The following is a 13,798-nucleotide window of genomic DNA, read 5'->3' as shown; positions in this document are numbered from 1 at the left end:
TGAGATTTTATAGATATTACATATATTACACATAGGGGTATATTTAGCATGATGCCTCTATAGCCCTGAAAATAGGAGATACCAGCACAACCTTAAATGATAGAGGTGCAAACCATGCTGCTAGAATTAGTGACCCAGAAACAAGGTTTCTGGATGGCGGATGGGAGGCAGGAGAAATGTTTGCCACATCTTTTGAAAAGCAATTTGCAGAGCAGTCTCTCTTTGGCTATAGAGCAGAAACTAACTTTGATCTGCTAGCCAGTGTTCCTACAGTGAAAGTGATTTGCAGGATTTCAAGAGCTATGGGTGAGTGGAACTTACCAATGTACTGAATGCCTTGTGCATGCTGTGATTAAACAGAGACTAAAAAGGCAGAAAGAAAGTTTATAAGAAGGCAGAGTAGATGGGAAAGAAAAGGACTCTCTACCAATTTTTGAATGAACTTTTTGTGTTGTCACCTTCAAGGCTTGTGCAAAGATGTAGTAGTTTTATTGATGTTTCACAAAGTGAGTTAACTAGACTGGTTTAACCCTTTGCCTGGGGAGTGTGACAGGTATGTCCAGCAAATACTAACCTGTAGTGCCAATACGTCCTGACATCCCTCAGAAGTCTGCTGCAGGAGATGACTTCAGTGCCAAGTGGCTCAGGTAGTGAAAGACTGTTTTACTTACTGGAGGAATTTCATGGGTGTGAGATCTTTGTTTTTAGAAGGCCCTTTGGTCACTATTGGCTGCCAACTGTGACCCTTGCTACAATGACCAAAAACCTACCAGCAATGGAGATACTTGAGAAATACAGTAACAGCAGCAGTTCCAAGGTCTGTGACACGTGAATGAGGAATGTCAGAGATTTGGCTATAATGGCTTACTAATGGAATGCAATGCTGTTCACGTCTCAGCTACTGGTTCCAATCGGATACCGGGCAGATAATGACCAGAAGCTCATTGATTACTTTTTGGAAGTTTTTCTTAAGAAATGGTGGTTTCAGGCTGATTTCTAGTAGATGTATTTCTGCACTGGAGTTTGCATCCTTGTTTGGAGACTCATCAGACGTCAGGGATTAAACAGCCATGGAGAATTAGTTACCCTTTTCCCATCTAGGCCAGGGTAGAGTTTTCAATGTATGTTTCTCCAGTGAAGCAAACTCTTCTCCTGTGATGTCAGTGTATCATATTTTAACTTGATGATGTTTTGATGTATTTCTTCATCGCGTTGTGTCAAAAGCACTTTTGTAGTGCTGTGCTGCCATTTGGTGAACCCTGAAAATGGTTGGGAAGAAGGAGTGTCTGGGATATGAGATCACCTTAAGGAAACTGGGGTTGTCCCAAAAAACAGGATGGATGGCCACCTTACAAGGCACGTCGGTGACAAATATTGCAATCAGTCTGGGAAGCAGTGTAGTTCAGGAACTCGTGTTTTTTGTTTTATTTTGTTTTGTTTTTTAAATCCTGGCTCTAACACAGACTTCGTTGGTGGCCCTGGGCAAAAGTCACTGAACTGCTCTGCTTCCATTTCCCCATCTGTAAATTGGAGGTAATGATGAGGGTTATGAGGATTAATTAGTGGATGTACAGCAGAGGTGGCCACATGCGGCTCTTCAGAAGTTAATATGCGGCTCCTTGTATAGGCACCAACTCCGGGGCTGGAGCTACAGGCACCAACTTTCCAGTGTGTCGGGGGGTGCTCACTGCTCAACCCCTGGCTCTGCCACAGGCCCTGCCCCCACTCCACCCCTTCCCACCCCTTCCCCTGAGCCTGCTGTGCCCTCACTCCTCCCCCTCCCCACCAGAGCCTCCTGCACGCCATGAAACAGCTGATTGGGAGGTTTGGGGATGGAGGAGGAGGCGCTGATTGGCGGGGCTGCCGGTGGGCAAGAGGCACTGGGAGCTGATGGGTGGGGTGGAGGGGCTGCTGATATATTATTGTGGCTCTTTGGCAATGTAATTGGTAAATTCTGGCTCCTTCTCAGGCTCAGGTTGGCCACCCCGATGTACAGCATTAAATTAAATTAAATCTAGACAAATTTATCATGCTGAAGAGCCCTCTGTGTGTGTATATATTGTATATTATATATGAAATAATGTATAAATACAGGGCAAGATTAATGCCTATATTTTCTGCCATGCATGTGACGAGCTGAAGAATCTAGCGTTTAACTGTAATAATTTTTCCATCATAACTAATTGAACAATAATGTGGCAGGTGGCTCCATTAGAGTCAAGAGAAACCTTTTATTTTGAACCAATAAATTGCTTTTGGCCTATTCCATGAAGCTCCAGGTTACTAACTTTTTTTATTATTATTATTAATAGTGACAGATTGTCGAGGGGTCTTGGACAATATACAAAGATTTTCTTCATTACCAACATATCTGCCTGTGAGCTATCGGATCTTCAGTGCTGAGACTTCCTTTTTTCTTAAAGAAGCCAGTCAGGATTTCATGAGAAACTCCAGTTTGCAGTCCCGGGTGGAGTCCTTTTTTCCATATAAAGCCAAGAAGCCACCTGTATTAAATGCCAGCTATGGACCTTTTTCTGTTGAACAAGCAGTGCCCCATGACCTACTGTTAACCTCAAACTTTTTTGGATCCACCAGCAAGTTTACTTTTAACTGGAGACTTAAAGCCTATATCATGCGTGACAAAATTTACCTGAGCAAGCCCAAAGTCCAGATCCTGTTCTACATTGTGGGCAGGGACTGGGATGACTACAGTACCACGGAGAGGCTGCCTTGCCTGCGGGTTTTTGCCTTCCGTGAGACGAGGGAAGTCCGAGGCAGTTGCAGGCTGAAAGGGGATCTGGGATTGTGTGTGGCCGAGTTGGAACTCCTGCCGAGCTGGTTTAACCCCCCCACAGTGGTGTCCGGTCGCAAGAAAGCGACGGATCAGTCTGAAGGGAGCCCTGTGGAACTTTACTACACCATCCAGCCGGGGGACGAGACCGGGGAGTGCACCACTGAGGATGTGAGGAAAGGGAATGCCATCCGGCCAGGGAAGGATGGTACGGATGAGACCATGTCCCACTTGCAGAGGATTGGCTCTGTGAGCCTCTATCGAACCCCAGAGAGTTCTCAGCTGACAGAGCTGAGGCTGGACAGTAATGTTGTCATCTGGCTGCCATCGAAGCCGGTCAAGCAAGGAGAAGTTGTGAATGTCTTTGTGACTCTCGCTAACAATTCCACTGTGGAACAGTTCATACTGAGGTACGGTAGGTTGGTTTTGCCTCTGTTTCTCCATCCATAGCAAACACTGATGTAAAGGAGGAGTAGCCTATGCTAGTTTGTGGGGTGGACTCATGTTTACAACTGCCCCCTAACTGCAACCCGCTTCTCATCTCTTCACCCTCCACCTCCATAGACAGAGGACATTCAAGAAATCCTCACTAGGATTCCACACCCCTAAAACACAACAAGGCTCGAGAATGAGTGCCCAGTTCACAATAGGGATGCTGCTTAGTGTGGCCATTGCTGTGAAATGATGGACAGTCATGCATCACAGTAGCTGATACAAGCATCATGTCAAAATATACTCCTGAACTTTTTAATGCATAGTAGCAGGGTCCACATGGCCAGTTGGGGCATAGAGTGTAACTTTACAGCACATTAGATTGCTGTTTTGCCACTCACTAAATTGCCTTTAGGCAAGTCCTTAGAATCAGTCGTCTTCACCCCCCCACATCCCCTTTCTTTCCCTCCTGCCCCTTCCCCCGTCCCCTCAGGCACAACATTTAAATGTAGCAGAACACCTGGCATGGCAAACTTTATTTACTTGCCTTTGATGCAAATAACATGACACAGCTCTGCCTTCCCACACAATGGTTTTGTCATGAGAACGTCAAGGGAATGGCTCCATCTTCTGCTTATTTAAGCAGCAGTTTTTTGGGCTGCACACTTCCCTGTTTGGTCTTAATTTAATATGTTCGATATTGCTATTGATTTTAAAAGATGTTAAGTTCATTATTTGGGAAAGGAACGGCAAAGGCAGTACACAGGAACATAAGCATTGCCATAGTGGATCAGAACAAAAGTCAATGTGTTTCCTGCCTATTTGATATGTTAGCAATTTTCTTACCAACCAGATGACAATCTTTTGAGGGTGAAAAAGACCGACAAACTAACTAATCACCAAAATATCTGATGGATCCCCTTTCCCGTTTCTAGGCTTTACATTTTAAGAGAAATTTCAATAGTGATAAGCAACAATTGTTCTTTTAAAGCTTCAAGCAGCCAGCGTTTCCTTTAGAATTCTGCACGTGAAAGTGTTTATGTCTAAGGCTCATATGAATTAGATGAATACATAGTTGACAACTGCTGACAAGAATAGCCTGTAGGGAAGGAAGTGTCACTTGGAAGATAAAAGGCTCTTATTAAAACAGGGGAATTTTAGGAATCCCACAAGTGTTCTGATATTTGCAGCTTTCATTTAGTTGGTGCGATAGTCCGCAGGCTACCTGTTTACTGAGTGGAACCTCTGAGTTAGAAGACGCTTTTTCTGTCTCTGCTGCTTTTTTATTTAAAATCATTATTCACAAACAGTGAAGAAAAGATGTGTTCCTTATAACAAGCATAGCTGTGATGAAAGACGAAATCCAAAGGAGACAAATCTGGTGTGTTATTTTTGCATGGGCAGGGATATCCCTTTGAAACATGTGTATCACTGCCTTTTATCTCCCTGAAAAGTGAGTTAGAGAGAGACACCCTCATTGAAATCCGATGATATATTTCTTAGCTCAGAAAGGATTCAGATTGTCTGGGCGTGGATGCTCTTTATATGTGTAATGGCCAGAAATGGAAAGAGCAGACATCAGACATTGCCTGTTCTACCTGCTATAATGGACAAAACTGGTTGATGATAATGATTTTCAGAACAGGTTGTGCTTAAAGCTAGTGGGTTTTTTTTTTTCGGATAAATCTTTTTCCTCCACAGAAGAATGCGGATGCAGGTTGACCGAAACATTTGGCAAATTTGGGTCTAGATCGCCAAATTATTTTGAGTGGTGGTGGTGGTGAGGATTTCAAAAAAAAAAAATCTTTGGCCACTGAACTTAATACTCAGTGATTTGCACAGCTCTGGTTATACTGTGTTTTTTTTAATAATCATATATGTCCAATATCCATCTTAACCGTACTAACACACAGGTGAGCTGGATTGGTTCCCAGAAATGAATTTGTCAGTGCTCAGCCGAGGCTCAAAGCCTTGCCAAGAACTGGCCCCTGGTCTTCCAGCATCACGCCCACCATCAGAATTTATAACCTGCATATTTGCTTGGCCTGGGTGCCTATGAGGCAGGGCCGGCTTTATGAACTGCAGGGCCCAATTTGAATACGAGGTGGTGGTCCGGGGCTTTGGTGGCACTTCGGCGGCAGGGGGTCTGCTCTGGGTCTTCTGTGGCACTGAAGGACCCTCCCTGCTGCCGAAATGTCGCCGAAGACCCCCAGAGTGGACTGCCGCCGGGTGAGTAAAAAAAAAAAAAAAATTAAAAAGGCGCCTAAGGCGTGGGGCCCCATTAAGCGCGGAGCCCAATTCTGGGTATCAGCCTAAAGCTGGCCCTGCTGTGAGTTCTGGCATGTGAGCAGTATCCTTAGGAAGTGGCTCCATGAATGGAACTGAGGGATGCAGGTGAGCCCACTGGCTCTGTGCCACAAGGCAGAGGCAGGGTGGCCTGAGCCATTAGAGCTGGGCTGCTCAAAGGATGAGCCAGTGGACGAGGGTAGAACAGGGAAAATCCTTGTGCAGTTTCAGGTCCTGCAGCATCCTGTGGAATGCAGAATTAAGTTGCTCTGGAAAGGAAGGGCAGCCCAGAGAGCTCTTGGTTAGACCTCCTGTCTGGCTTGGGCCCAGACTCGGTGTCGTGGAGGGAGTTGAGGCAGACCGATATCCGCAAGGGGTGGCACCTTGGGAGCTGGGGAGCGATGCTACCCTTACCCTGTGTTCTTTCTTCAGCCTGCAGGATGCTCAATCCAGGTGGGGGGAGAAACAGCCGTCCAAGCCATTCTTCTACTCAGTGGAGATTGGAGGCAGATGGGGCTGAAGGAGTTGCTCCATACAGTAATTTTTGTTCAGGTGTCAGGTGGAAGCATGGGGTAGCTTCAGGAGAGTAGCCCTATGGAAGAGTGCAGGGCCTTGTCTTAACCCCTCATAGAACACCAGAATATGAAGTGATAGTGCCACATTATTTTCCACCAGTGAATATCACCTATCTCCTGAGGCATAAACTATGTGGCCCAATCTGTCAGCTGCTAAGATTTCTCTCTCTTATGTTTACTGAATGGCAGTTCGACTCTGTTACGCGGGTGTAAATCCACTGACTTCAGTAGTGGTACGTGGATGTATCAGAGGAGAGTTTGGTCCATGCCTCTATGGGCTGCCTATGTCTTTTAAAAAAAGAAACACGGAAAATGGCCACTGCGTATGTTAAGGCTGCCTACAGGCTGCTTTAACCTTCTCTGTGGCCACTTGCCTGGTGACGTAGATGGCTGTACATGGGTTCCTGCCAAAGCAAACCCTACATCCTATGACATGCATTCACATTCAATTATCCTAAAGGAACACAAGCTGCAGGTTGTCCCTGGGCATGGTGAATTTGTTTATTTCCTGCTTTTTTTTTTTGGTATGTTATTCGCTGAGTTTTTCAAACACCCAGCACCGAGGCAAACCGTGTGTAATCATTGCTGAATGGAGAGGGGCGGGGAATAGCCACAAATCCTCTCTAGCAAAAGTAAAGTAAATTGATCTAAATGACCTCATCGCCACAAATCACTGGAAATGAAACTAGGTTCTTAAATTGTATCTTAATTCAGAATCCTGTTACTGTATTTGTAAATTTATCAACCCAAGAATGGCAATACAATCAAAGAAAATGACTAATGCGGCATGGAGTGAAGTATATTGTGGATAGTAATACATTAACGTGATCGGAATGCTGCTCAACTATACAGAGAGCTTCCCGCACAAGCTCCTTTTTGTACTTACCAAGCCCATTGTTAAGTCATTAAAGAGCATCACTGACAGCAGATCAAGGTGCAATTCACAGCTCCGCCACTGGCCAGTCAGATGACCTTGGGCAAGTCACTTAGTAGCTCCATGCCTTGATATCCCGGTCTATAAAATGAGGTTGTATTGCTTCCTTACCTTTCAGGCAGTTGTGAAGCTTAGTTCATTCATATTCCCAAAACACTTTGAGCTCCTTTGCATTCTTGGAACAACTTTCCATCAAAGTATTTGCAGTAATAATACCACTAGGCAAGGCTTGGTGAGAGGAGAAGAAGAAATAATTAAATGAAAGATAGACTTACCTGTCAGTCCATGCACTCCTGCATAGGGAAGAGAGACAGAGCCACAAAAAGAGGAGTCGCATCTAATGCTGACTGTTAGTAAGGAAAATTCTTGGTTCCTCTAGCTGTTGAGATAACATTGTGGGCATGGGAGATAAGCAGAGTAGCTGTTTTATCTCTTTACATAAGTAGTCCACCTGTAACAGCATAAGCTATCCTCAGAAAGGCCAGAGTGTAACATTTATCTGCATCTCACTGCTCTTCCACTTGATTTCTGGGTCTGGTGTAAATCGACATAGCAGGTTTGACTCCCACACAGCTATCCCGACTGACACTGGTGGAGAGTTTGTGTTGATCTTTCTGTATGCAGGCCTTTGTGTGAGCTATTGCTGGGTGTATTGCATACAGGGCCGTCTCTAGGCACCAGCATTCCAAGCATGTGCGTGAGGCAGCCTTTTCAAGGGGTGGCATTCCAGTGCTTTGCGGGCAGCACTTTTCAAGGGGCGGCACTCTGTTTCTCCCTCCACCTTTTTTTTTCTTTGCTTGGGGTGGAAAAAACCTGGACCTGGCCCTGGCCCTGACTGTATACGTGGAGTAGATTGTGAAGTCCTTAGAGGTTGGAGCTTTTCTTCTATGTGCTTGTAAATTTACAGCACTCTGCAATCAGAAAAAAATCACAACAGCAAAAAGAAGGCTATTCTAAGGAGATTAACTGTAAAAATGCACAAGTGTTTGTGTGTGCGTCGGCTAGGGAATTTGGACGCTCTGTTTTTATCTGTGGTGTTGGGACTTGGGCAGCCGAATATGTTAGGTTACTTTGAAAATCTTGGCCTGTGTATGGTGCTGTTTTTTTGTTCTATAGCTCTAAATACTCTTCCAATGACTGCACTATTAAAGGGTCCTTCCATCTGTTTTTCATCATGTGTGGTGCCACATTTGATCTGGCAGAGGCTAAACAGCAGCAGGCCAAAGCATTAAAGCTAGGAACATTAGTGTTTTGAGCTACCTTGCTAGGCAGCAGCTAATCTCTAATTTGCTGTCGAAGGTGCTGAACGACCGGCTAACCCGCTTTACGGAAGGCCCTGAGCAGGATAAGTATATGGAAAGGAGATGAAGTTATCTGCCCTGATTAGAAAAATTTGACTGGTTCTTTCCCACTCAAGATGGTTAATTATGGGTCTTTCAGGTGGAAAGAAAATTGCACTAAAGGGTTGCAGTGTTATTGAATTACCTATTTCCAGCAAACAAGTCAACACAGGACAATGGATAATTAGCAGTGATAATAAATCTACAGATTGGAAGAGGGATAAAGGATAAATGCAGTGAGGAAAGCTATTAAACAGATCAGCTGAGGCAGCTTTGTATGTCGGTTCCTAATGAGTATTGACAGCCCTGCTGTATCAGACAGGATCGGGAACGCTGCTGGAGTTATTAATAGCTAAAAACCTACAGACGTACTAGCACTGAAGTGTGCCTGTAATCAGAAACTCCGCATGAGTTGAATTTGTTATATATTTTGAAGTAACTTGAAATTCTGGGGTGAATTATCCAAACTCACTAAACAAAAATTGGTTTCCTGAAGTGGAATCTTTTTAGAATTTAAAAACAAAAGTTCCTGCTTCCCCATACACACCGTACTTTAATCTCTCTTAATTTGAAATACAACATGGCACAGAGAGGGATGGGAGGGTGGGGGGAGAAGAGTTCTCTTTTGTGTGCCCATGTGTGTTTTCAGATGTGAATCACATCAAAACATTTTCCTGTTCACATGCAGCTCTACGGTACTTAAATATTTTAAAGTGATTTCACTATTGTTAGGAAACATCTAAGCATAAAAACAATTCAGTCCACATATGGAGAGAAAAGAGCTTGAAGCCTTAGATGCTGGAAGCAAGTCCTTTATTATTTCATGTTCCATTTTCAATTGTAAAGGTGGTCTTGACTTCTATATTCCAGACCCACAGCTTTAGCTATTATGCAAAAGTGAAAATAAAACTGACATGACCTCTGAAAACGAAGTTTCCTTTTGCTCTGGAATTAGACCTTCTCTTTAGCTTTGCATCCTGTGTTCCGAGGAACAAAGAGACGTCTTTCGCTGGTGCCTGGCTAACTCTTAGGGATAGTCTACGCTAGAAGCACTACAGTTGTAGCACGTCTGGTGGGCAAACTGCAGCACGTGGGCCACATCTGGCCCGCGGGTCCATCCTGTCCGGCCCCTGAGCTCCTGGCCTGGGAGGCTTGCCCCCAGCCCTTCCGCTGCTGTTCCCCCTCCTCCCGCAGCCTGAGCTCGCTCACTTCACTGCCGACGCAATGCTCTGAGTGGCGGGGCTGTGAGCTCCTGGGGCAGCGCAGCTTCAAAGCCAGGGCCTGACCCGGTGCTCTGTGCTTCGTGGCTACCTGTCCTGGTGCAGCCATGCCGCCAGCCACCGGTGTTCCAGGCAGCACAGTAAGGGGGCAGGGAGCAGGGGGGGTTAGATCAAGGCTAGGGAGTTCAGGGGGTGGTCAGGGGCTGGGGGCGTGGATGGGGTCAGGGTGGTCAGAGACTATTTGCACACAGACTGGCTAACCTAGTAAGGAGGTCTTTAAACTAGGTTCGACGGGGACAGGTGAGCAAAGCCCACAGGTAAGTGGGGAACAAGACCTGGGAGATGGGTTGGAAACAGGAGGGAGCACGGGCTATAATGGCAGAGAGGAAGGAGGGTCAGGGCAAAGCTGGGAGGCAAGATCAAACCAGTATCTTAGATGCCTTTATACAAATGCAAGAAGTATGGGTAATAAGCAGGAAGAACTGGAAGTGCTAATAAATAAATACAACTATGACATTATTGGCATTACTGAAACTTGGTGGGATAATACACACGACTGGAATGTTGGTGTGGATGGGTATAGTTTGCTCAGGAAGGATAGACAGGGGAAAAAGGGAGGAGGTGTTGCCTTATATATTAAAAATGTACACACTTGGACTGAGGTGGAGATGGACATAGGAGATGGAAGGGTGGAGAGTCTCTGGGTTAGGCTAAAAGGGGTAAAAAACACAGGTGATGTCATGCTGGGAGTCTACTACAGGCCACCTAATCAAGCGGAAGAGGTGGATGAGGCTTTTTTCAAACAACTAACAAAATCATCCAAAGCCCAAGATTTGGTGGTGATGGGGGACTTCAACTATCCAGATATATGTTGGGAAAATAACACCGCGGGGCACAGACGATCCAATAAGTTCCTAGACTGCATTGCAGACAACTTTTTATTGCAGAAAGTTGAAAAAGCTACTAGGGGGGAAGCTGCTCTAGACTTGATTTTAACAAATAGGGAGGAACTTGTTGAGAATTTGAAAGTAGAAGGAAGCTTGGGTGAAAATGATCATGAAATCATAGAATTTGCAATTCTAAGGAAGGGTAGAAGGGAGTACAGCAGAATAGAGACAATGGATTTCAGGAAGGCGGATTTTGGTAAGCTCAGAGAGCTGATAGGCAAGGTCCCATGGGAATTAAGACTGAGAGGAAAAACAGCTGAGGAAAGTTGGCAGTTTTTCAAAGGGACGCTATTAAGGGCCCAAAAGCAAGTTATTCCGATGGTTAGGAAAGATAGAAAATGTGGCAAAAGACCACCTTGGCTTACCCTCGAGATCTTGCGTGACCTACAAAATAAAAAGACGTCATATAAAAAATGGAAACTAGGTCAGACCACGAAGGATGAATATAGTCAAATAACACAGGAATGCAGAGGCAAGATTAGAAAAGCAAAGGCACAAAATGAACTCAAACTAGCTATGGGAATAAAGGGAAACAAGAAGACTTTTTATCAATACATTAGAAGCAAGAGGAAGACTAAGGGCAGGGTAGGCCTACTGCTCAATGAGGAGGGGGAAACAGTAACGGGAGACTTGGAAATGGCAGAGATGCTTAATGACTTCTTTGTTTCGGTCTTCACTGAGAAGTCTGAAGGAATGTCTAGTATAGTGAATGCTTACGGGAAGAGGGTAGGTTTAGAAGAGAAAATAAGGAAAGAGCAAGTGAAAAATCACTTAGAAAAGTTAGATGCCTGTAAGTCACCAGGGCCTGATGAAATTTATCCTAGAATACTCAAGGAGTTAATGGAAGAGGTATCTGAGCCTCTAGCTATTATCTTTGGGAAATCGTGGGAGACGGGGGAGATTCCAGAAGACTGGAAGGGGGCAAATATAGTGCCCATCTATAAAAAGGGAAATAAAAACAACCCAGGAAACTACAGACCAGTTAGTTTAACTTCTGTGCCAGGGAAGATAATGGAGCAGGTAATCAAAGAAATCATCTACAAACACTTGGAAGGTGGTAAGGTGATAGGGAATAGCCAGCATGGATTTGTAAAGAACAAATCGTGTCAAACTAATCTCATAGCGTTCTTTGATAGGATAACGAGCCTTGTGGATAAGGGAGAAGCGGTGGATGTGATATACCTAGACTTTAGTAAGGCATTTGATACGGTCTCGCATGATATTCTTATAGATAAGCTAGGAAAGTACAATTTAGATGGGGCTACTATAAGGTGGGTGCATAACTGGCTGGATAACCGTATTCAGAGAGTAGTTGTTAATGGCTCCCAATCCTGCTGGAAAGGTATAACAAGTGGGGTTCCACAGGGTTCTGTTTTGGGACTGGTTCTGTTCAATATCTTCATCAACGATTTAGATGTTGGCATAGAAAGTACACTTATTAAGTTTGCGGACGATACCAAACTGGGAGGGATTGCAACTGCTTTGGAGGACAGGGTCAAAATTCAAAATGATCTGGACAAGTTGGAGAAATGGTCTGAGGTAAACAGGATGAAGTTCAATAAAGATAAATGCAAAGTGCTCCACTTAGGAAGGAACAATCAGTTTCACACATACAGAATGGGAGGAGACTGTCTAGGAAGGAGTATGGCAGAAAGAGATCTAGGGGTCATAGTGGACCACAAGCTTAATATGAGTCAACAGTGTGATACTGTTGCAAAAAAAGCAAACATGATTCTGGGATGCATTAACAGGTGTGTTGTAAACAAGACACAAGAAGTCATTCTTCCGCTTTACTCTGCGCTGGTTAGGCCTCAACTGGAGTATTGTGTCCAGTTCTGGGCTCCGCATTTCAAGAAAGATATGAAGAAATTGGAGAGGGTCCAGAGAAGAGCAACAAGAATGATTAAGGGTCTTGAGAACATGACCTATGAAGGAAGGCTGAAGGAATTGGGTTTGTTTAGTTTGGAAAAGAGAAGACTGAGAGGGGACATGATAGCAGTTTTCAGGTATCTAAAAGGGTGTCATCAGGAGGAGGGAGAAAACTTGTTCACCTTAGCCTCCAATGATAGAACAAGAAGCAATGGGCTTAAACTGCAGCAAGATTTAGGCTGGACATTAGGAAAAAGTTCCTAACTGTCAGGGTAGTTAAACACTGGAATAGATTGCCTAGGGAAGTTGTGGAATCTCCATCTCTGGAGATATTTAAGAGTAGGTTAGATAAATGTCTATCAGGGATGGTCTAGACAGTATTTGGTCCTGCCATGAGGGCAGGGGACTGGACTCGATGACCTCTCGAGGTCCCTTCCAGTCCTAGAGTCTATGAGTCCATGAGTCTATGAGGGTGGGGAATGTGGTTGAATGGGACCGGTGTCTCAGGGAGGTGGTCAGGAAGGAGATGAGGGGTTGGATGGGGCGGTAGGAGGCAGTCAGGGGTGGCGTATCTGGGGGTGGTCAGGGAGAAAGGGTGATTGGATGGGGCAGGGGTCCCATAGTCAGGAAGGAGAGGGGCGTTGGATGGGTGGCGAGGGGCAGTTAGGGGCAGAGGTCTGGGGGCAGTTAGGGAGAAGGGGTGGACGGGAAGGAGAGGGTGCCTTGATTGGGGCGAGGGGGTCCGGAGATGGGACAAAGCGAGGTGTGTGTGGAGGGGCAGGAGTCCCTAGGGAATGGGGCGGTTGGATGGGGCAGGAGTCCAGGGGGGCCATCAGGAGGCAAGAAGCAGGGGTGGTGGTGGATAGGGGGTGGGGACTGAGCCATGTCTGGCTGTTTGGGGAGGCACAGCCTCCCCTAACCAGCCCTCCATACAATTTCAGAAACCCAGTGCGGCCCTCAAGCCAAAACGTTTGCCCACCACTGTTCTGTCGGCATAATAAATCCACCTCCATGAGAGGCCGTAGCTATGTTGGCAGGAGAAACTCTCCCAGCGATGTACCACACTGGTGCTTAGGTCGGTGTAACTTTCATCACTCGGAGCGATGTGAGTTACACCAAAGTAAGTGGTAGTGTAGACATGGCCTTACTGTGTAAGAAATGTTGTGTTGTGTTCAGAGAGGGGCCCTCTATCACATACACCCTGAGCAATGAAAAGGTATCGTGTGAGCTGCCATTTGTTCCAATTTTGGGGACATCCTCTCTCCATTTAAACTTCCATTGTAAACAGATACCATGAAGCAATGTAGCACTTTCAACAGGAGTTACCTAAGCCACTCAAAGCGAGGTTATGCATACAAAGAGAAGATATTGGAAGAACTTTAAGCAATAAAGTTATTAAGCAAA

The 13,798-nt window shown here is 45.3% G+C and overlaps 1 protein-coding gene across 1 annotated transcript in view; it reads left to right on the top strand.

The window, feature by feature from the left end:
• Positions 1 to 2,350: 2,350 nt before the first annotated feature.
• The window catches only part of LOC127034560 (transmembrane protein 132C-like), a 244,410-nt gene continuing 232,962 nt past the window's right edge, over positions 2,351 to 13,798 (top strand). The window contains exon 1 of the mRNA XM_050923501.1: positions 2,351 to 3,201. Coding sequence (XP_050779458.1) covers positions 2,441 to 3,201 — 761 coding nt within the window. The 5' untranslated portion in view covers positions 2,351 to 2,440. The remainder of the gene's footprint in view (positions 3,202 to 13,798) is intronic.

The sequence above is a fragment of the Gopherus flavomarginatus genome, chromosome 15, assembly GCF_025201925.1.
Source record: "Gopherus flavomarginatus isolate rGopFla2 chromosome 15, rGopFla2.mat.asm, whole genome shotgun sequence".
Taxonomy (NCBI): Eukaryota; Metazoa; Chordata; order Testudines; family Testudinidae; genus Gopherus; species Gopherus flavomarginatus.
Note: the sequence above shows the minus strand (reverse complement) of the source record. Positions and strands in the feature narration are given on the sequence as shown.